The 22,601-nt window shown below is 47.5% G+C and overlaps 3 protein-coding genes and 1 pseudogene across 4 annotated transcripts; 3 read left to right on the top strand and 1 right to left on the bottom strand.

The window, feature by feature from the left end:
- The first annotated feature begins 4,722 nt into the window (after window positions 1-4,722).
- Window positions 4,723-12,298, top strand: eif3c.S (eukaryotic translation initiation factor 3 subunit C S homeolog). Its single transcript, XM_018240687.2, has 21 exons — window positions 4,723-4,879; window positions 5,470-5,589; window positions 5,669-5,734; window positions 5,851-6,040; window positions 6,186-6,311; window positions 6,435-6,486; window positions 7,194-7,303; window positions 7,461-7,585; window positions 7,698-7,872; window positions 8,295-8,398; window positions 8,567-8,708; window positions 8,820-8,945; window positions 9,035-9,128; window positions 9,207-9,394; window positions 9,524-9,748; window positions 9,828-10,191; window positions 10,299-10,458; window positions 10,560-10,625; window positions 10,695-10,782; window positions 10,878-11,079; window positions 12,122-12,298. The coding sequence occupies exons 2-21, from the start codon at window positions 5,489-5,491 to the stop codon at window positions 12,205-12,207; spliced, it is 2,790 nt and encodes a 929-aa protein (XP_018096176.1). The 5' UTR covers window positions 4,723-4,879; window positions 5,470-5,488; the 3' UTR covers window positions 12,208-12,298.
- Window positions 12,299-13,104: 806 nt separating this feature from the next.
- On the top strand, window positions 13,105-15,724 carry LOC108704184 (annotated as a pseudogene).
- Window positions 15,725-15,777: 53 nt separating this feature from the next.
- LOC108704185 (protein ADP-ribosylarginine hydrolase-like protein 1) lies at window positions 15,778-17,255 on the top strand. Its single transcript, XM_018240637.2, has 2 exons — window positions 15,778-16,366; window positions 16,493-17,255. Exons 1-2 carry the CDS (start codon window positions 16,214-16,216, stop codon window positions 16,793-16,795), a joined length of 456 nt encoding a protein of 151 aa, XP_018096126.1. The 5' UTR covers window positions 15,778-16,213; the 3' UTR covers window positions 16,796-17,255.
- A 95-nt stretch (window positions 17,256-17,350) lies between these two features.
- Window positions 17,351-22,421, bottom strand: LOC108704226 (WD repeat-containing protein wdr-5.2). 2 transcript variants are annotated; one of them, XM_018240688.2, is made up of 10 exons: window positions 22,103-22,421; window positions 21,814-21,898; window positions 21,575-21,710; window positions 19,970-20,159; window positions 19,674-19,782; window positions 19,551-19,582; window positions 19,082-19,181; window positions 18,404-18,469; window positions 18,049-18,141; window positions 17,351-17,868 (listed from the first exon to the last, which is right to left on the bottom strand). In XM_018240688.2, exons 1-10 carry the CDS (start codon window positions 22,237-22,239, stop codon window positions 17,725-17,727), a joined length of 1,092 nt encoding a protein of 363 aa, XP_018096177.1. In that variant the 5' UTR covers window positions 22,240-22,421; the 3' UTR covers window positions 17,351-17,724. The 2 variants fall into 2 exon arrangements, with proteins under 2 accessions (XP_018096177.1, XP_041435124.1); XM_041579190.1 differs by having other exon boundaries at window positions 22,341-22,421.
- Between the last annotated feature and the right edge of the window lie 180 nt (window positions 22,422-22,601).

Below are 22,601 nucleotides of genomic sequence, written 5' to 3'. Positions count from 1 at the left end.
AGTATAAATCATGAGAATGTGCTGAACTATACAGAACACTAACAGCTAAACAATCTATTGGAGAAGCAGAGGTGTCTATAACAAGACTGGTCAGATACTATTGTACAAGCCACACTCAGTATCTGTTATACACACAATCAGATTGTGTCTGACTGACTGAAAGCTGTTGTCTAACACAATGTCACTCAGTCTCTCACACAGAAACCCCTGGGGCCCACCAAACACAAAAGTACAATCACCACCCCTTACAGCTTCGTCTGCACCCCGCTATGTATATGATTGAGTAGGGCTGTCTCAACAGAATAAGGGTTGAAGGTGAAAACAAAGCCTAAAACCCCACAAAATGCACTAGATAACACCCTTTAGCTATAATTACCCAGTTAATGAGCATTGCACCAACTCCAAACATCCCCATAAGATCATGGACAAAATTATACTGAGCAATACATTCACCCCAAACATGCCAGTAAATATTTACAAACTGGAAATGAGCATTGCAATAAGTCAGCATAAACCAGTAAACATGAAGTTAATTAAATCAAATATTACAGTTACAAAGTGGTTGTATGTTTAATGTGCGTTTGCAGTGATTTGTATAGAAGAATTGCAGCTACTGTTGTGTGTCTTGGATAACTGCAGATGTTTGGCCCAAAAAATAAAATGAATATGCATTGAGCCTTTAAATTTACCCCTTCGCAACTTGAAAGTTTGCGGTTCCCCTTTAATTTCACTGGTTGTAAATGTACATATATGTGTGTAAGTGGGGCAAATCATGACACTAATTATTCAGTATGTTTTCTAACTCCATCAGTTAAATCTTGCCAAAGCTGAAATATGTCACAAATAAATTGAACTTTTGCGGAGCAACACGGTTCCCCACGGCCTTCAGTAATGTTTTGTTTCATTGGTCCGGTTAGCGGAGAATGCGGCAGCGGGAGACAACGGTGAAATGTTTGCAGGAAGGCTGAACCATCATGGAGGTTATACTACTATACTTGCAGAGAGAGAGAGTCTTAAGTTGGCCATACACGCAAAGATCTCATTGTACGAATCGAGGATTCGTACGATTTTCGGACCATGTGTGGAGAGTCCCGACATTTTTCGTCCAGCGGAGATCGGTCGTTTGGTCGATGGGACAGGTTAGAAAATTTCTGTCGGCTGCGGATAATATCTCTGCGTGTATTGCCGATCGTACGATTTTCAGTGGGAGACTGTCACCAGCTTTGGTTGGACATAGATATCGTACGATTACTGTCAGGGGCAGAACATTGCTGATCTGTTCTTTAACTAATCTGACTGGTAAGACTTTGATCTGAATGTTAGTGTTGGGTCGGGAGATGGGAAAGTCCGATCGTATGTTGATTCGTACGATTGGATCCATTGTTCTTAAGCTGGTCACAGACGCAAAGATCCGATCGTATGAATCAACGTACAATCGGACTTTCCCATCTCCCGACCTGCCACTAACCATTCCGACCAAATAAAGTAGTTAAAGAACAGATGAGCCGATGTTCTGCCCTTGACAGTAATTGTACGATAGACAAAGCTGGTGACAGTCTCCCACTGAATCATACGATGGGCGATACACACAGAGATATTATCGGCAGCCGACAGAAATTTTCTAACCTGTCCCATCGACCAAACGACCGATCTCCAACGGACGAAAAATGTCGGGACTCTCCACACATCCACGATTCGTACGATCGGATCGTTGCGTCTATGGCCAGCTTAAAGGGGTCCTGTCACCCAAAAAAAAATATTCAAAATCCTATTTTATCAGATTAGTCAAATGAACTTTAATTACATTAAATAAATTATTTGAATCTTGTTTCCTTCGGTCTGGGAATTCATAATTATAACAAGCAGGCAGGAGCCATTTTGTGGACACTGTTATTAAGACAAGTCTTGTATCATCTCAGAATCTTGTTTGTGCACCAGAATGGGGGACCTGATGTCCATCCCCGTGTCCTGGCTACACAATTAAATGGTGAAGAGATTGGGGGACCTGATGTCCATCCCCATGTCCTGGCTACACAATTAAATGCTGAAGAGATTGGGGGACCTGATGTCCATCCCCATGTCCTGGCTACACAATTAAATGGTGAAGAGATTGGGGGGAATGTGGGGAGAGCAGTGACATGTAGGAAGTGCTGAATGGAAAGTGAAAGTAATTGTCTAAGGCATAGAGGAGGGGCAGGCAATATTTGATTGACAGCTGAGATGATTAAATGAGCTTACAACAGCTATGAATGCTTTAATAAAAAATAGAAATTGGATTTCATATTTAATTTGAAAAGGACTTTTATTATACAGATTTTTGTGTCTGGGTGACGGGTCCCCTTTAAATCAGCAGAAAGTGATATTTGTGAATGACACAAAGAGAAGGAAAGTGAAGGAGGCACAAGTGCAGTTGTTATCAGAGAGCCGTGTAGGACGCACAGCACGTTATTCACTTAATCAAACATCCCTCCCAGTCATGTGAATTTGGCCGTTTGCGGTCGAAGTAAAATCGTTTGATCGAATGATTAAAATTGGAAGGATTTCAGCAATCGAACGATTTTTCTTCGACTTCAAAAAACTTAGAAAACTGCTCTTAGAAGGTCCCCATAGGCTAACATAGCACTTCGGTGGGTTTAATTTGACGAGGTATTTAAGTCGAAGTTTTTTAAAAGAGACAGTACTTCGATTATCGAATGGTCGAATATTCTAACTATTCTACTTCCAATCAAAGTCGTAGTTTCCTATTTGATGGTCGAAGAATCCAAAAAAATGACTTTGAATTTTTAATTTTTTTTACTTTGAAAATTCCCTTGAATTCCCATCGACCCTTGATAAATGTGCCCCTAAATCTCACCCAAGAGGCAAACCTCCCCTCCTGCGGAGCCATCTTTCATTCCAATCGCCACTTTTTTAAGCTGTTTTTGTGATCTGAAGCACAAAAGTTAAAAAAAGCACCAAGTTCCCGAAGTGAAATACCCATGATGCAACACTCCTGCACCAAGACCAGCGCGTTCTCACCCTCATTTATGTGCCCAAGCCCTCCCACCACTGTGCCTGCACCAATAGCAGCTCATCAACATGGTTGCTATGGTGATACATAACACAAGCAGGCTTTTACATACAAGTCATTATTACTCTGTGCGATTGGTCTGCTTTGCCCTCTGCTTCCTTCACTTTTTTGGCTGTCGGCTAAGATCCTGTCGGCTAACGGACCTTTACCCCTCTAGGCAACAATAGGGAATATGAACTTTAACTAAATCTGTCGCTAAATTATTAATAATTGGTTTTGAAATTTATTTATTTATTTTTTAGCTTTTTCCAATATTTCTTCTTGGAGGGATATGTTTTGTATGGACGTGATCCAGCAATGCAAAGAACAAAAGCAAGAACTTGCCACAATATTCCAAAATGTTTCATGTCAATTTGCAACAGTGTTTATTTCATTTATTTCAGTTACCTGGGACTTGTTAACATGGAGCCGCTGTAATAAAAGATGTTCATGTGTATTCAGTGACTCGAGGAAAGGCCAACGCAAGCCTGAAACGTTGCTGTAGTGTCTCACAATATGTAGCAGGTGCAGTTGGATACAATTGTAACCATTAAAGATGAGCAAAGTTACAATTGTAACCATTTAAGATGAGCAAAGATACAATTGTAACCATTTAAGATGAGCAAAGATACAATTGTAACCATTTAAGAGAAGCAAAGAAACAATTGTAACCATTTAAGATGAGCAAAGAAACAATTGTAACCATTTAAGATGAACAAAGAAACAATTGTAACCATTTAAGATGAACAAAGATACAATTGTAACCATTTAAGAGAAGCAAAGAAACAATTGTAACCATTTAAGATGAACAAAGATACAATTGTAACCATTTGATATGAGCAAAGATACAATTGTAACCATTTAAGAGAAGCAAAGAAACAATTGTAACCATTTAAGATGAACAAAGATACAATTGTAACCATTTGATATGAGCAAAGATACAATTGTAACCATTTAAGAGAAGCAAAGAAACAATTGTAACCATTTAAGATGAGCAAAGAAACAATTGTAACCATTTAAGATGAACAAAGATACAATTGTAACCATTTAAGATGAGCAAAGAAACAATTGTAACCATTTGATATGAGCAAAGATACAATTGTAACCATTTAAGAGAAGCAAAGATACAATTGTAACCATTTGAGATAAGCAGGTCTCTTGGGGAGACTGAGACTCACAGCTAAAGGGCAATTGACTTTCATTAACAAAACTAATAACATAAAAACCACAGAAATATGTTCAAAATTTCATAACCTGCCAAATTGTGTCAAATGAACATGGTGATTAAGGGGGAGTGGTCACAAAAATGCACTCTACGTCACTTCCTTTTCCATGATGTTGGGAGGGTCTTGCCCCTCAGCAGTGATGTGTAACAAGTGTGTGAGAGAGGATTGTGGGAGATGTAGTTGAGTAGTAACATGAGCTGCTGGACTCCCTGTGTAACTACAGCGGCCCTCCTGCTGGGAAGTGAGAAGAGGAGAATGAGGAGGAGCCGGAGCTGAGTGACTCGAGGTTCCTATAGAACAGTCTGTCCGGATATACGCAGCTCGGATACAAATAAAGCGCATGCGCAAGGCGCGCAACTGACGTAAACAATTAAGATGAAAACTACAAAGTCCGTGCTCCTTCCCAGGATAACTCGCGCGGCTGCCTGTGCAACTCCAGCGCTTAGCATTGTGGGGATTGTAGTTCCGGGACAATACACCGTGTCCTTCCGGTGCGAGACGCGCGCTGACAACTTTAGTCGTCTCTGCGCATGCGCATTGCTGGGCCGCTGATCCTTTCCTGCCTGATTCCGAGCCGGCTTGCCGCGTGTGTGGGGTCGGGGCGGTGAGTGCGGGGGAGACGGGACTGGGAGGGAACTCAGGCCGGGGCAGGGGCCTTGTCTGTCTCACAGCGAGTGACTCTGCTCCTGTGTTTGTCCTGAGGAGTCTGAGAGACACGGGACGAACTATAGAGGGGCCCTAGGGACATAGGGAGGGGCAAACTATAGAGGGGACACAGGGAGAGGAGGGACAAGATTTAAAGGGCCCCAAGGCCAGTGGGAGGGAACAGACATGTAGGGGCCCCAGCAGGGGATGCTGGGAAACGTGGCCAGACAGCTCTCTGTTCTACTGTAGACTGATACTGGGCCCAGGAGCTTGCAATCATAAAGTTCCTCAGTGATGGGTAAGTCCATATGGCATCACCGTGACATTATGATATGGCAGCAGCTGTTCCAGCGCAGGACAATATTGGGGTTAGAGGAAGCACAAGTGGTAATTGGAGCCAGTCGGTACCAGTAATGTCAGGCTAATGTTGCAGCAACTCTCATTGGGTGTTGGCAGATAACTGGCAGTTGTGCCAATGCTGATTGGGTAAAATACACTGTATGGGGAGGGATTACCCACAATCCCTACTGACTCTGACTCCTCCCACAGTGACTGATCCACCGGTACCATGTCGCGTTTCTTTGCCACCGGCTCAGACAGTGAGTCCGAATCATCGCTTTCCGGAGATGAGACCCTTCCCAAGCCCGTGGGGGGCGCCTTTGGCAAACAGTGAGTGTCGCCGGGGAGTTGCAGGGAGTTGAAATAAGGGAGTGCTTGGGTGTCTGACTGTTGTGTAACCCCAATACAGGCCCATCATTCTCAGTGACGATGAGGAGGACACCAAGAGAGTGGTGCGCAGCGCCAAGGATAAAAGGTACGTCGTCCATTGATGTCATCAGTAGGGGAGGTAGGGCATAATCTCTTCCCAAATTCTGGTTGTTCAGGAACACTGGGAGTTGTAGTTGTGACTTAGATTTCCATTCCGCCCAGGTTCGAGGAACTGACCAACCTGATCAAGACCATCCGCAACGCCATGAAGATCCGGGACATGACCAAGTGCCTGGAGGAGTTTGAGCTGCTGGTCAAGGCTTTTATCAAGGCCAAGAACATTGTGGACAAGGAGGGGGTCCCCCGTTTCTACATCCGTCTGCTCTCTGACCTCGACGACTATCTGAATGAGGTGAGGCCTGGGCATTTCTTGTATAACTGTGTGTAGTGGAGACTGGGCTGCTGCTATTGGGCACCTGTGAGTAAATCCCAATACAGGAGGGTCACATGATCTAATATGGCTGCTGTTTTGACTCTCCATTCCTCATCTTCCTCAGTTATGGGAGGACAAAGAGGGCAAGAAGAAGATGAACAAGAACAACGCCAAGGCCCTGAGCACCTTGCGCCAGAAGCTGAGGAAATACAACCGCGACTTTGAGGCGTCCATTACTGCCTACAAACAGGTCTGATCATCTCATATTCTGAGCATTTATATCTGGGGTACAAGGGTGCTCCCTAAATATATAGGGAAAGCAGGGGCCACTCTTCCCCATCAGTAACCCAAATCTAAACCTTCTGCCCCCCAGAATCCAGAGGAATCTGCTGATGAAGACCAAGAGAAGGATGAAGATTCGGAGGGTAAGATCTTATAAAGGGGGTTGTTCACCTTCCAAACACTTTCAGTTCAATTGTTTTCAGATTATTTCCCAGAAATAAAGACTTTTTTTTTTTTTTCAGTTACTTTCCATTTTTTACTGTTTTTCCAAAATCTAAGTGTAAAGTTGAATGTCCATGTCTCTGGTGTTTGAGTCTGGCAGCTCAGTAATTCAGGGGCAGACTCTGAACTGTTACAGTTTTACATTTAGTTTCTCAGTAGGATCTCTGGGGAATACAAGTGCAACTATTGTATCAAGTCTAACAGCTGCCTTTAATGACACTCAGGGATTCTGCTCAGCAGGGACAAATAACAAATGTATCTACTAAATGTATCAATTTAGCACAGTTAGTCGGCGACCCCCCTCTCCCAGAGCTGCTTCAAAAGGTGAAAAATGACATTTTACACTTCAATATTAGAAAAACTTATGGTCACGCATAGAAAATAGAAAGTCATTGAAAAAAGTCTTTATTTCTGGTGAACTGTTTGAAACCAACTGAACTGATAAAAGTGTTGGAAGGTGAACATCCCCTTTAAGTAAAATCCCATAATATACTCAGAACCAGTCTCTGCTGATGCGATTGGGCCGTAGGTTTCTCATGTTGAACCATAAAGACGGGCTATGAATAGATCTTGTGATGTGGGTGCCCAGTAGAGCCTTGTTATGTCCAACTCAGCGCTTGCCTTGCAGCTTCCTCTTCCAGTGATGATGACAGCGATGAAGGGATGAACGCCAGCAAGTTCCTAAAGAAGGCTGAATCCGCCCCACCGGAATCCCGCAGCAAGTTCCTCAAGAAAGAGGTGGGCTGGGATTGGGAGTCAGTGATTATTGCCCTACAGCAGCCATTCCTTGTTCCCAGGGCAATAACTATTCTTCTCTTGCGCCCAAACACCTAATTTATGGGTTATTTATGTGTGACAGTCGGAGGGTTTTGGAAATGAATTCTTTTCTGTGCAGGAGGCAGAGGATGAGGAGGAGTCGTCGGATGATCAAGATTGGGGCTCAGACTCGGATGAATCTGATTCAGATGAATCGGATGATGAGAACAAACACACGTCTATGGCTTCTCGCTTCTTGAAGAAGTGAGTAGTGGCTTCTGCCCGGGACGTGGCCAGTGAATAGCAGGGGGTACAGGGAGCTTCTCGCTTATCCCCAATCACCCCCATTCCTCACTGCGTCTGTTTCCCCCCATAGGACTGGGACAGAGGGCGACCGCCAGGCAGTCGAGAACAAGAAGGAGGAGAAAGCCAAGAAGAAGCAGCATCGCAAAGTTAAGAGGAAGGATGAGGAGGGAGAGGAAGGAGAAGAAGATGACAACGAAGGTGGAGGCGAGTGGGAAAAAGTGAAAGGAGGCGTCCCATTGGTTAAGGTGAGTAATGGGGCTAAATTAACTGTTGGCCATTTCTACTCAATGGCGTCTCTCCATAGCTCCGCTCTGCCCAATGGCGTCTCTCCATAGCTCCGCTCTGCCCAATGTCCTCTCTCCATAGCTCCGCTCTGCCCAATGTCCTCTCTCCATAGCTTCACTCTGCCCAATGGCGTCTCCCCATAGCTTCGCTCTGCCCAATGGCGTCTCTCCATAGCTCCGCTCTGCCCAATGGCGTCTCTCCATAGTTCCGCTCTGCCCAATGGCGTCTCTCCATAGCGCCGCTCTGCCCAATGGCGTCTCTCCATAGCGCCGCTCTGCCCAATGGCGTCTCTCCATAGTTCCGCTCTGCCCAATGGCGTCTCTCCATAGTTCCGCTTTTCCCAATGACGTCTGTGTTTAACATCTCTCTCCCCTCACTGCAGGAAAAGCCCAAGATGTTTGCTAAAGGCACAGAGATCACTCCTCCTATTGTGGTGAAGAAGCTGAATGAGATCCTGCTGGCCAGAGGCAAGAAGGGCACAGACAGGTGAGTGATCATTGGCCGGTGAAGAACTAATGGCATTTCTTTCCTGCCATGATGCATCGTAGCAGTGAATTATATGATTGGCTGTAAATTAGGAAGTGCTGGTGACTTCTCCGCTGTTTATATGTCTTGCTCGTGCAAGATGTCTGATTGCCCCGTATCTCCCTTTAGGGCCGCTCAGATTGAACTCCTTCAGTTGTTGGCCGGAATCGCAGAGGAAAATAACTTGGGCCAAGGAATCGCTGTGAAGATCAAGTTTAACATTGTGGCTTCTCTGTATGATTACAATACAAACCTGGCTACCTACATGAAGGTAAGAGGCCGTTTCTCTGGGGAGTTTGTTCCTTTGTGGGGTAGGATATAGGGGTGAATGTCTAATTGCTCTCTGGATCCCACAATAAATTTCTCTGTGTTTCCCCCCCAGTCAGACATGTGGAAGAAGTGCTTGGACTGTATCCATGATCTCCTGGACATTCTATTCGCCAACTCCAACATGTTTATTGGGGAGCACATCGTTGAGGATTCTGAAAATCTGAGCAACTTGGAGCAGGTACCAAATCTGCTTTCTTGGCCCTAGTAGGGCCACAGGGTGTGTAGTCTATATATACAGAAGTCTCACCTCTGCCGTGTCTCCCCCAGCCCCTCCGTGTCCGTGGCTGTATCCTCACCCTGATCGAGAGGATGGATGAAGAGTTTACTAAAATCATGCAGAACACAGACCCGCACTCACAGGGTAGGCAAAGCTCTTGTTCTTGAATCTGACACTCCTATTGGTGGGTTGTACTCACGTCTCCCCGTTTGCCTCCGTTAGAGTATGTGGATAACCTGAAGGACGAGGCGCGAGTGTGCGAGGTGATTGAGAGGGCCCAGAAGTACCTGCAGGAGAAGGGGAGCACGGAGGAGATCTGCAGGGTTTACCTGAGAAGGATCATGCACACCTACTACAAATTTGACTACAAGGCCCACCAGAGGCAGCTCAGCACTGAGCAGGAGTCCAAGGTAAGTCTCCCCAAAATATTGTCCCCATGCCTGGCTCCTTTCTATTCCAAGGACCTTGCACAGATTGGAGGAAGGGAGATTAAATCATCAGCAAGGTGAATTGTAATGATGGAATCCTTTTCTTTCCAGTCGGAGCAAGACCAGGCAGAGAACGAGGCAGAGGACAGTGCGATCCTTATGGACCGACTGTGCAAGTACATATATGCCAAGGACAGGACAGACCGAATCCGAACCTGCGCCATCTTGTGCCACATCTACCATCATGCACTGCACAACCGCTGGTTCCAGGCTCGTGATCTCATGCTGATGTCTCACCTGCAGGACAATATCCAACATGCAGACCCTCCCGTACAGGTAAAGTGCACCCACCACCCTCACAGTGACTGCTCACCTTCCTACCCTTGCTCTTCATCTAGTCTTTTTGTATCTCCAGATCCTGTATAACCGCACCATGGTACAGCTGGGCATCTGTGCATTTCGCCAGGGCATGATCCGAGATGCCCACAACGCTCTGCTAGACATCCAGTCAAGTGGCCGAGCCAAGGAGCTGCTGGGGCAGGGGCTTCTGATGAGGACCATGCAGGAGAGGAATCAGGAGCAGGAGAAAATAGAAAAGAGGCGGCAGATCCCATTCCACATGCACATTAACCTGGAGCTGCTGGAGTGTGTCTATCTGGTGTCGGCCATGTTGCTGGAGATTCCATACATGGCTGCTCATGAGTTCGATGCCAGGAGAAGGATGATTAGCAAACAGTTCCACCACCAGCTCCGTGTGGGCGAGAGGCAACCGCTTCTAGGTGAGGAACGGGGTGGGGGGGCGCACCATGGTTCCAAAGCTATTATGACTTCTGGTCATTTGTGAAGATGGGGGTCTCGTAACCATAGCCTGTGTGCTTTTGTCCAGGACCCCCGGAGAGCATGAGGGAACATGTAGTCGCTGCTTCCAAAGCAATGAAGATGGGAGACTGGAAGACCTGCAAGAACTTCATCATCAACGAGAAGATGAACGGGAAGGTGTGGGACCTGTTCCCAGAGGCCGAGCGAGTCCGGGGCATGTTGGTCAGGTGAGAAGATTCATGGGCGGCCAATTGCATGCTGGGATTCCTGACTCTGTAAGGGAGGGAGGTGGACAATTGGATAATAACAGGCTCCATACCTTTTGTAGGAAGATCCAGGAGGAATCTCTGCGCACTTATCTTTTCACCTACAGCAGTGTCTACGACTCAATCAGGTGAGGTTTCCCCTCCACTTCCTGCCCCGCCATCTTGCTTTATAATGTACTAATCCCCTGCTCCCGTAGGATGGGCATCCTGGGCGACATGTTCCAGCTGGAGATTCCCACAGTTCACAGCATCATTAGTAAGATGATTATTAATGAGGAGCTGATGGTGAGTTGGGCAGTTCTTCAGTTATAGGGGGAAGGAAGGAGTTACCAGCAGTTGGGGGGGCCCCACAGTAATGATGAACTCTCTCCCCCACCCAGGCGTCACTGGACCAGCCCACACAGACAGTGGTGATGCACGGCACAGAGCCCAGCTCCCTACAGAACACCGCCCTGCAGTTGGCCGAGAAGCTCGGGAACTTGGTCGAGAACAACGAGAGGATATTTGACCATAAGCAGGGCAGTTACGGGGGCTACTTCAACAGGGGCGATAGAGGTGACAGAGGCGACAGAGGTGACCGAGGTAAGTTGCCTTGGACCTTCGTTTACAATATGGCCATTTGTCTGTCACAGAAAACTATCATAGGCAAAGTGATGCCCTGCCCCCGAATAAACTAGGAGAACTCATGCCCTGCCCCCAAATAAACTAGGAGAACTGATGCCTTGCCCCCGAATAAACTAAGCGAAGTGATGCCCTGCCCCTGAATAATCTAGGGGAAGTGATGCCCTGCCCCCGAATAAACTAGGGGAACTGTTTCCCTGCCCCCGAATAAACTAGGGGAACTGATTCCCTGCCCCCGAATAAACTAGGGGAAGTCATGCCCTGCTCGCGAATAAACTAGGGGAAGAGATTCCCTGCCCCCGAATAAACTAGGGTAAGTGATGCCCTGCCCCCAAATAAACTAGGGTTACTGATTCCCTGCCCCCGAATAAACTAGGGTAACTGATTCCCTGCCCCCAAATAAACTAGGGGAAGTGATGCCCTGCCCTCGAATAAACTAAGGGAAGTGATGCCCTGCCCTCGAATAAACGAAGGGAAGTGATGCCCTGCCCTCGAATAAACTAGGGGAACTGATTCTCTGCCCCCAAATAAACTAAGGGAAGTCATGCCTTGCCCCTGCATAAACTAGGGGAAGTGATTCCCTGCCCCCAAATAAACTAGGGGAAAAGATGCCCTGCCCCGAATAAACTAGGGGAAAAGATGCCCTGTCCCTGAATAAACTAGGGGAAGTCATGCCCTGCCCCTGAATAAACTAGGGAAAAGATGCCCTGCCCCTGAATAAACTAGGGGAAGTCATGCCCTGCCCCTGAGAAGTCATGCCCTGCCCCTGAATAAACTAGGGGAAGTCATGCCCTGCCCCTGAATAAACTAGGGGAAGTCATGCCCTGCCCCTGAATAAACTAGGGGAAGTGATGTCCTGCCCCTGAATAATCTGTAGGGAATGAGGCTCTGCTTTGAAACAATGTGCAAGTAAGGATTTGCTTTACCACACTGCTGTCCTGTTGCCCCTAGTGGTACGTGGAGATTATTGTAAGATTTTCACATTATTTCTGTTTCTCCCCAGACCAGAAGGATCAGTACCAGAGGAAAGAGGGCGGATACATGAGGAGAGGCTACAGACGAGACCAACAGGGTCAGGGCAATTACTGATCAATCACAACTCCGGCTCATTCTATGGAAGAAGGATCATCAGCTCCACCTGTTTTATTTGTTGTGTATTAATAAAGCGACTGTGCCCAGACCCAGCGCCTCCCTCGTTGCTTCATTTATAGAGTTATTCGCACTCGGTACTTATGGACTGATTTCTTGCTATAACTCCAGTGTCACAGTCTAAGGCTGTTCTGTGCCTTGAGGTTGGACAACTAATTTCTGCTTCTATTGTACTGAGTTGACTCTCATTGCTAGAACTAGGCCCAATAATGTCTGTCCTATAGGCAGTTTGTGTTCAGACGCACCTCCCCCTGAGAGTGGCCCCACTTGTCTCCTGGGGGCCACATGGGACAGTTCCCACTCTTCCATATCTAATTAAAGGGCCGGTACTGCCTTTGTAGATTCCTTGCAGAGACCAGATGCCCCGAGAGTGCAGCAGTGTATGATTGGGAGCCCTAGTTACACCAACCTGCTGCCCTCCTGCTTCCACTGAGCTCTGGGGGGTTATTTGTAGTTCCGTTTAGCCAAGTTCTGTGAATTCTCTGCATGTAAATAGGTGCACAGCTTGAGTAAGCAGCACCCCTGTTCTTTTACCTTTATGGCGGGGGGCAGTTTTGTTTGCTCCCTTCTCTGTACAACTAGGGTGAATGTTAAACCTGCCACCTCCCAGATCAGCACAACATGAGTTAATTAGTTGTGGCAGCAGGTTAATGACAAACTGACAGTGAGGGGGTAACCTGACTAAATGGGCCCTTCAGATGGGACTGGACCAGAACCCCCAGCACCTCCTGACCGCACTGCTACTGTAGTTCAGTCTGACATTGGATAACATTAGATTTCAGGTAATTTGGGGATAACCTGTTAAACTTTCAGTGACTGATGAGGGGTCAGGACCCGATGTACAGCTGCTGGTGTCTCGCGGCCCCCCGTTCTGTTTCCTGTGTTCCTATTGGCTGGGGGGCTGCCCTCCTCCTGTACTCGCAGCCGGTTACACTTTATCCAATGATTGTGTGAGTAACGCGCGGCACACGAGAGCGAGACAATGCTATATACCACTCTCACAGGTGCTGAAGTGGAAAAGGGGGCACTGATAAATGTACAGACAAGACCAAAGAATTGAGAGGCACAGGCAAAATAAAGATGCAGGGGAGACAGAGAGGAGGTACAGGGGGGACATGGAAGACCTAGATTGGTAAAGGTACAGGAACCCTGCATGCAGTCTAGTTACCATGGCAATGATGTCCCAGTGCAACCAATCAGAGCCTTGGATCTGGAATACCTACCGGTGTTACCTGAAGGTATTAGATAGAGGGAAGTATCCCTTTGTACTTATAGCTTAGCATTAAGCACAGTTCAGCAGGAACAGCCCCCAATTCTGTAAATTGTAACCACAGGACTCTTTCTCCCTCCTGTCCTTGGATCTGGACTCAGCTCGGAGCCTCGGCTTGTGCTTTGGGGTGAAGTTGGTGGATAAAGAATGGAAACAGAAGGGTTACGCTGACCCCATCAGCACAACTGGGGAGCCACAAATAGAAGGTTGGGGGGCAAGGGTCACCTTGGACTAGGGGGCCAGTGGGTGAATCAGTTGCTATTTATTTTGCCAAAAATAGTTCTGCTAAATTCCAAGAAATTTTGTAATGAAGGTGCTGCCGGTACTGATTAACTGCTTGTTGTAACGACTTCTGTAATCTGCCCCCAGTTACCAGTGCTCCCTGGATAAAATGCTGGATCTGATTGGCCAGAATGTGCAGCGGTACAACCTCATTGTTGCCAGACACAATGAGGAGTCGCTTCTCCATGCAGTTACCAGGTGGGTTCTGTTACTGATCCTTTTAGAGGTCCATTGCATGACTGAGCTCTGGGTGCAAGATGGTAGAACTTGGCATTTAGAAGAGCAGCGGGTCTGTGAGCTTTGGGTAGTTGCTTGGCATGTGCGATCACGTGTCCCTGACGCTGGGTATGTTAATAGACATGTGACCCATGTTCAGGCCCCGACTGGCAATCTGTGGTTTCTGGCAAATGCCAGAGGGGTTGCTGTAAGATGCCATAGAAAGTGACTACTAAGTGGGCTGGTGGGGGCTTTTTGGGCCTCTGTGTACTAGGAATTCCAGGGCCTATTTAGAAGTCCCGTCCTGCCCTTGTGTCTATCATTCAATGTGCCCAATGGGATTTCTCCTGGAAGCAGAATTCCAAAATCCTCCCCTGCCCCGGCCAATGTGACGCATCAGCCAATCAATGAACTGACGGATATCCATATAGATACATGGGTCGGGATAGGCCAGGCAGTGCACACGTGATTCATGGGTATGAGTTTATTGGTGCATGTATGTCCAGCTGTACATTCCTTTATTTCTGTCATTTGGCCACTGTGTGGGGCTGTTTCCTTAGAGCCTTTAGATAAAGTTCCCTCCTGGGAGCAATAAAGGCATTAGGAATTCATTCAAATAACCACAAATGGGCAGTCCAATTATTAGCCATACTTATAGGCAGCATCTATTTGGCATTTCAGTATAAGGCTAATTGCTATTCTGTTCCAGGCCAGGCCGGCTACCTTGTCTACAAGTCTCTCCCATATGGATCGATGGAGACTGTCCTTCCCTATCTGATCAGATGAGCCCAGGAGAACCAGAGTGTCCTGCAGGGGATCCATAAGGAAAGGGACCTTCTCCGACGGGAGCTCAAGGGACGCCTGTTCAGAAAGCACTAGATCAACTGATGAATGAGACCTCCGCACGGAACCAGTTGGACCAAAACATGCAGACAAAGTGGAGAGACTGCAACTGGGAATTATTGGGCTTTTAATAATACAAAATCTCAAGAGTTCAATAAGAAGCTTTGGATCTTGGCCTCATGGACTTCCAAACATTCACTCATATCCGTTCTATTTCCTTGGTTTTTATCTGCACCCGTTTATTTGAACTCTGTGTCCCAAGATATCCAACCAAGATCTGAGTCCAACTGCACGTACAGTACATATGGGTCTATATACATCAGACTTGCGGTAATACCAAGCGTTGGTAACTATGGTGGCCAAATAAATGTTACTTGTACTGCCAGTAGAAGTGCTGAGTGAGATATTGGTCTATAGAGGTCCATAATAACCTGCAGAAGGCACAGCATTGACACCCTCATCCAGTTTAGTTCAGGGGCAGTTCTGTAGGTGCCATGGTCACATGCCAGTATTATATACAGGAAACACAATTACAAGCACCCATAGGTGCAAATAAAAGGAGGCCAATCTATGTGCTAGTTATTAATGTTTAAAGCTGAACTGAGCCAATCAGAGTGCTGAACTGCAATTCCCAGCATGCACTGAGAGGCCTTTGCTGCAGGTTTCAGATTCCCTTGTACAAAGAGAGATTTTTCCAGGGCGGGGCATGTATATAGAAACATCAGAAAGAAAGGTTTGTTAAAGTGGAACTATCGTGAAAATAAAAATGTAATATAAGCTTCTTGATATTGAAGTATGTCCCTCTTTCAGCATCTGTTTCTCTTCATTCTCTCTTCTTGCGGCAGTTGGGTGTCAGATATTCATTGACAGTTAGATCCAATATATCTTATAGGGGGGCTCCTTTTATAGCAGATGAATTAGAGCTCACTCAAATAACTGATTCCAGTACAAACAAAATAACTGCCTAAGGAATAAAGGACAGGGCTACAGCCGTGAGATACAGGGACAGGGTGGTACAATAAGACCTTTCCTTACAGGTTTCCTCGGCCCTGGACTTGCCTCAGCTGGTTGCCGTCATTGTGGAGAGTGGGAAAATGACACACAATCAGCCCACAGGTATGGGACAATCACAGCGTCCCTCTGGGGCATAACAGACTCTCATAGGTTTCTCTTGTAATACAGTTGCCAGACTTCAGCAGAGAATAGATCTGAGCCCATTCACTACCGACTGTTACCCACAGTATTGGAGATGAACCTCCCTGCAAGACCCAGAAAAATATCTGTACCATCTGGTTTATTGTTATAGCGATTGTTTCTCCCACATGTGCCCTTTATATGCCATCAGGGACCTCTCTTTACTTTGGTTTCTGTTTCTCAGGGTACCTGGGCTCTTTGGCTTCGGCTCTCTTCACAGCACTTTCCGTGCAAGGGGCCCCACTGGAACTCTGGGGATGTCGCCTGCTGGAGGCCATACCACTGGCCCTTAAGTAACTGAGACTGGCCCAGGGCAACATGTGCAAGTCTGGGAGTATTTCCAAGAATCCTGGAAGAGGCGAGAAACACTGCAGCTTCCATGTCCTAAACAATTAATATCTACCATGTTCCCCTACATAACATGGAAATCCCATCAGCCTCAGCAGTTCCCTTTCCTACAGGTACCTATTGGAGAGAGGTCTATCACAAGGCTCAGGCCCAGCAGCCTTTCCATCAGCTTATGGAGCTGCAGAGAGAGATGTGGAGTATAACAAATGGAGTCTAGATGGCTGGGCCGGAAGGAGTGGACATGATGCCCCAATGATAGCCTATGATGCACTGCTTGGGGCTGGAGACTCCTGGGAGGAGCTGTGCAGCAGATCAATGTTCCATGGAGATAACTCTGTGCTGCCCTCAAACTCTATTGTCCATGAAACATCCTGAGATGAAGGATTTGTGCTCCTCCCATAGGTTGTGGTACATTGTGTATCTGATATAAGATGCTGGTGAGTCACAACATGGCCAAGAGAGAGCACTTGCCTTTATCTCGTTATCATACTGGTCAATATATGGAGATTTATGGCTGTTCCTTCTTGTGTTCAATGTCACTGGCCTGATGCTGAAATGTCTCTTTACAGGTGATAGTGACTCCACAGGAGTGATCGTCGGCTGCTGTTGGGGAGCCCACTATGGCCTCTCGGGGGTACCACAGGGGGAACTACATAGAACTGGAGTACAGACAGAGACTGGAGAGCGTGGCTGATGCTCTGCATGCATTGGCATGGGGAAGCGCCAAGTAAATTGTGACCTGTACCTCGAAAGACAATGTGTCACCAAATTCTGGACTCTTCTTTTTCAAATATATATTCCCGCCCCTCCTACCCCAAAACTAAGAATGTGACTAGGTGTCAATGCACCAACAATGTACAGCGAGCAAGGACCGATTGTTAATTAACCGTTAATGTCTCACAAACTTTATAACTTGCAGAAATATTTTATTTGCTCTTTAATATACAACAACCAAATAAATAGCTGTATTTTCACAAGGCAGGAAGGGGTCGCTAAATGCAGCTAAAAGCACACGGCATATCAGATATCTTGTGTATCCCAATAAAACACTCAAACCCTCCATGCTCCGAGTATCATGTAGTGATCCTGCAATCTGCTACATCTGCCCCTAGTGACTACTGGAGGCGGCTATAAAGAAGGTGATGCGCTGTAAGGGTGTTGCACACCCCCAAATAAGGCTAAAGGCTGTTATGGGGTGTATCATACAGATAATTCAGACACACCATACAATCCACTGCAGTCACACTGGTTTCCTCAGTCCTATCTCTAGAGGAAAGGGAGGATTCTGGGAAGGTGAGAAAAGACTATGGGAGCAGAGTCTCAGTGGGGCGCAGTAGGAAGACGCTCTGGCTGGAGGTCACGGCAATAACCGGTGCAGCTTGAGCAGTGGAACAGGAGACGTCCAAACTGTAAACACCTCCAGGAAGGTCAACCAAACACCCGCGAGTCTGTGTGATGGACAGAGGGAGGATTAAAGGGCAGGAGAAGAGACCAAATGGTTAAGGGCCAGGGGTAAATATAAAAGGGCAGGAGGGGGATAGGGAAGAGCTCCCTGTATGTGGAAGTTGTGTCATGAGAGGAAGCAAACAAAGTGCGTTAAAGGTGTGGAGGAACGGATAAGTAATTACCATTAGAGTACTTCTGTCTATAATACGACACATGTTGATGTCACTTCCTGCTGCGATCATGTGACCTGCACCCAGCCACCGACAGCTGTATATCTGTGGGATACACAAGAGACTGCCCTGTTATAGCTGTGAGCATCCAGGTTAGAGGGGGAGATATAAGAGTGTTCAGTTATCTTGACAAAGGTTGTGCCATGTACCCACAGGGAGTGCCCCCCAACCCATACCCATGAGAGCGACAGGCTAAGGGAATCAGTAGCAGATAAACAGCAATAAGCAGATAAATGTAAAGGATACAACCACATTCATCTGTAGGGAATACATTCGATTAATATTAATGGGTTTTAGGCTCACTTACCTTTGAGGATCCCCTAAAATCATTTGGAACAGTCTGTATCTTCTGCCGGGAATTATAATCCCAGATCTGAGCAGAGAGAGAACATGATTTTAATGCACAATATCTATAAGGGAGTGTGTTGGGGTCGGGCAGGTTTAAGACGACTTGTGCACAATGTATTTGAGCCGCGGGTGGGCTGAACTTAAGCCTACGTCCACCTCACATGCTGCCTTCTACTGGCCCATTTCTGACTCTGTGTGCGCTAAACATGCCCCACCCCCTTCCACGTAATCATAGCGGAGCAGGAAAGACATATAAATGAAAAGGCGTTCCGTGTTAGAGTTGGGTGCAGGCGCTGCTGGGCTGGGTTAGGGTCGGTGCAGATTGAGTTTTAGTTGATCCACACACTAGTAGATACGTGTGTTCTTGTAAGTATATGTGTGCGTTTCTATATGTATGTAATCAGGGGTGTAACTACTGAGGAAGCACGCCCTGTGGCTGCAGAAGGCCCAGGAGAATTGATGGCCCAATGAGGTCCTAATTAATGAGAAATTTCAATATATCTTGGTAGAATATGTCAATTTATTATCTTGGGGCCCTAAATTGAACATGAGGCCCAGTGACATCTAGCAATTGTATGTAATCCATGGGTGTTGAGTTATAGGTCTGACCCATTGGTTTATTTCCTTGTGTTTTCACCTGCAGATTTTCCTCCTTCCTCCACGAGCCAGTAAGGATCTGATTGGTTTGTGGGTCAATATCCAAGGAATCTCCACAGACGTGAGGACCAAAGATCTTTCTGGGGAAGGGGTGATGGAAGAAGAGACATCACAGGGGTGAATAACAATACAAATGTACAAAACCTGGGGCAGACAATGGCAAAGTCATGCAGAATATACTAAGGAAGCCCAGATGGGACTGTTTTCTATTTGGCGCTTGTTGTTAAAACGTTGGTTAAGGCCCCTTTATTGAATACGTGAGAATATTGTCTTCTCGGTCACCATGCTATATTTCCAGTGATGCCCTGGGAAATCACCCCAATTCTATCCCAGGTCTGACTCCCCATTCACTACTCTGAGCCTGAGTGGTGGGGAGGGGAGTTAAGGTAACTTTGCTGTGCTGGACGTGGCTTATTGCAGCACATAAGAGGCTAGAATAGGGCACTTACCCCAGCGAGTGCTTCTCTCCAGTGTTCCAGAACTGAAAAGAAAATGAAAAATGAGGCCGGATTAGTTGAGCTCTTTATGGCATTTCATTTCTGGAAACAACACCTACCCCCCTGAATTCTCACCTGCACCGTATTATCCCACCCCCCTGATATAAAGCTCTCCTCACTGCTGGGGTGGAAAGTCAGGCCAAAGATACGAGAGCGATGTCCGTCCATCAGCTTGTGGGAAGAACTAAGGGAGAGAGGAGACATGAGGATTCAGCAGTCACAATGGAGCATGAGGCAGAGTCTGGGCACAGGGAAGAAGAGTGGGAAGAAGAGCGGGGGGCATGGGGGCAATTAAACAGGCAGAGAGAAGAGGTAGCCCCGTGTAAGTGAAATCAGACCCATATGAATGTGAAGATGAAGGGCACTGAGACCTGGGCTGACAGACGTTCATACGCATTGCTGATTCAGTGTCATATACAAAGATTTCATCCGTGGATCCTGCTGTGAGAAAGTGACTCCCGGAGGGGCTGACGGCCACAGTGAGAGTCTGTCTGTCTTCAGTGAGGGTACGGACACACGTCTGAGTAGAGATGTGCCAGAATTTCACTTGTCCTCCAGCATCTGAAAGAAAGCAAGTGTTAAGCACACTGAGAAGCTCAGAGGACTGGAAGGCGGCAGTCACAGAGTGGGCAGAGTTATTGGAGAAGGAAGAGGCAGAGAGATGAGGCAGATACGGGGGTCTCACACGTGCCCCAGTCACAGGGTAGCACAGTTATTGAAGAAGGAATAAAGATGAGGTAGATACGGGGGTCTCCCACATTCCCCAGTCACAGGTGGGCACAGTTATTGGAGAAGGAAGAGGCAAAGAGATGAGGCAGATAAGGGGGTCTCACACGTGCCCCAGTCACAGGTGGGCACAGTTATAAGAGAAGGAATAAAGATGAGGCAGATACGGGGGTCTCCCACATGCCCCAGTCACAGGGTGGCACAGTTATTGGAGAAGGAATAGAGATGAGGTAGATATGGGGGTCTCACACATGCCCCAGTCACAGGTGGGCACAGTTATTGGAGAAGGAAGAGGCAAAGAGATGAGGCAGATAAGGGGGTCTCACACGTGCCCCAGTCACAGGGTGGCACAGTTATTGGAGAAGGAATAGAGATGAGGCAGATACGGGGGTCTCATACGTGCCCCAGTCACAGGGTGGCACAGTTATTGGAGAAGGAATAGAGATCAGGTAGATACGGGGGTCTCACACGTGCCCCAGTCACAGGGTGGCACAGTTATTGGAGAAGGAATAGAGATGAGGCAGATACGGGGGTCTCATACGTGCCCCAGTCACAGGGTGGCACAGTTATTGGAGAAGGAATAGAGATCAGGTAGATACGGGGGTCTCACACGTGCCCCAGTCACAGGGTGGCACAGTTATTGGAGAAGGAATAGAGATGAGGCAGATACGGGGGTCTCATACGTGCCCCAGTCACAGGGTGGCACAGTTATTGGAGAAGGAATAGAGATCAGGTAGATACGGGGGTCTCACACGTGCCCCAGTCACAGGGTGGCACAGTTATTGGAGAAGGAATAAAGATGAGGCAGATACGGGGGTCTCCCACATGCCCCAGTCACAGGGTGGCACAGTTATTGGAGAAGGAATAGAGATGAGGCAGATACGGGGGTCTCACACGTGCCCCAGTCACAGGGTGGGCACAGTTATAGGAGAAGGAATAAAGATGAGGCAGATACGGGGGTCTCACACGTGCCCCAGTCACAGGGTGGCACAGTTATTGGAGAAGGAATAGAGATGAGGCAGATACGGGGGTCTCATACGTGCCCCAGTCACAGGGTGGCACAGTTATTGGAGAAGGAATAAAGATGAGGCAGATACGGGGGTCTCCCACATGCCCCAGTCACAGGGTGGCACAGTTATTGGAGAAGGAATAGAGATGAGGCAGATACGGGGGTCTCACACGTGCCCCAGTCACAGGGTGGGCACAGTTATAGGAGAAGGAATAAAGATGAGGCAGATAAGGGGTCTCACACGTGGCCAGAAGCAGATCCCCCTGTGAGTTGTGTCGGCCGGAGAGGAATGTGAGAGCCGTTACAGGCAGGTGACTGGTCGTAGTCTGATGATCCTTCAGTGAATAGACACAATTCCCGTCGGACACGGAGTAAACCTGCAGAGACAAATAAACACCTTCAGGCCAAACTGTACAATGATAGAGCGATACAGCGGCCTCCATATACTCCCCATAGGCCCAGATCCCCCACAATCCTCACCTGCACCGTCCCACTGTTCAGCCCAACTGCCAGCAGACTCCCTGATGGGCTAAAGCGGCAGCTCATCACTTCCTCTCCGCAGTCGCTATGGAAACAGAGGGGAAATACCATGAGATGGAATTGAGGGGGGGGTGGTACCCAGGGGAGACTGTTCCCCTCACTCAGGCCACTCTTGGGGGACACAGATACTTCTATAAGATCCAATGGGTATTTCATTCCCACATGTCACAGGCTCATTTGCATATCAGCTGTCCCTTTAAATCCTGAGGAGGAGGAGGAGCCAACTCACATGAGCGTGTCCAACTGCAGGGAACCCTCTGTACTGGGCTTGGGGGGCGTGTCCTGCGGGTCCCCAGTATCTTGTGTGAGTGACAGGTGGGGGGAGGCGCGACTCTGAATCCCCTTCCATCTTGGTGTGACCAGCATCTCCTCTCAGTCTGCTCCTCACTCGGGACACTACAAGTTCTGCACGGGCCGGGGGAGAAACAGAGAGAGGAGTCGGAGCAATACCAATAACAACTGCTCACCTCCCCCTACTGCTGCTCCTGTTTGTAGCGTCCTCCGGTCTCTTAGCAACACCAGCGAGTAGGCGGCGTCACGACGTTACGTATAGCGGGCGGCGCTTAACGTTCTCTCACTGCTACACAGGGGAGGCGGATCCATGGGCGGGGCTGTAGATTGGCGCCAATAGTTCTCTCCTCATAAGCAGAAAAGAGAAGAGAGTGACGTAGAGACTAAAGTCGTTTATTCTGAGTTCCTTCTATTTATCTGTGAGGCAGATGAGGGGC

Source organism: Xenopus laevis, chromosome 9_10S (assembly GCF_017654675.1).
Source record: "Xenopus laevis strain J_2021 chromosome 9_10S, Xenopus_laevis_v10.1, whole genome shotgun sequence".
Taxonomy (NCBI): Eukaryota; Metazoa; Chordata; class Amphibia; order Anura; family Pipidae; genus Xenopus; species Xenopus laevis.
Note: the sequence above shows the minus strand (reverse complement) of the source record. Positions and strands in the feature narration are given on the sequence as shown.

Excerpts from the sequence above, each read along its gene's own strand:
- eif3c.S (XM_018240687.2), top strand. The coding sequence starts at position 5,489 with ATGTCGCGTTTCTTTGCCACCGGCTCAGACAGTGAGTCCGAATCATCG. Across the intron at positions 6,041-6,185 it reads TCGACGACTATCTGAATGAG|TTATGGGAGGACAAAGAGGG; the intron begins GTGAGGCCTGGG and ends CATCTTCCTCAG. Across the intron at positions 9,129-9,206 it reads CACAGACCCGCACTCACAGG|AGTATGTGGATAACCTGAAG; the intron begins GTAGGCAAAGCT and ends TGCCTCCGTTAG.
- LOC108704185 (XM_018240637.2), top strand. The coding sequence starts at position 16,214 with ATGCCATCAGGGACCTCTCTTTACTTTGGTTTCTGTTTCTCAGGGTAC. Across the intron at positions 16,367-16,492 it reads CCATACCACTGGCCCTTAAG|CATGGAAATCCCATCAGCCT; the intron begins TAACTGAGACTG and ends TCCCCTACATAA.
- LOC108704226 (XM_018240688.2), bottom strand. The coding sequence starts at position 22,239 with ATGCTGGTCACACCAAGATGGAAGGGGATTCAGAGTCGCGCCTCCCCC. Across the intron at positions 21,711-21,813 it reads TGAACAGTGGGACGGTGCAG|GTTTACTCCGTGTCCGACGG; the intron begins GTGAGGATTGTG and ends TTGTCTCTGCAG. Across the intron at positions 19,783-19,969 it reads ATGAACGTCTGTCAGCCCAG|TTCTTCCCACAAGCTGATGG; the intron begins GTCTCAGTGCCC and ends TCTCTCCCTTAG.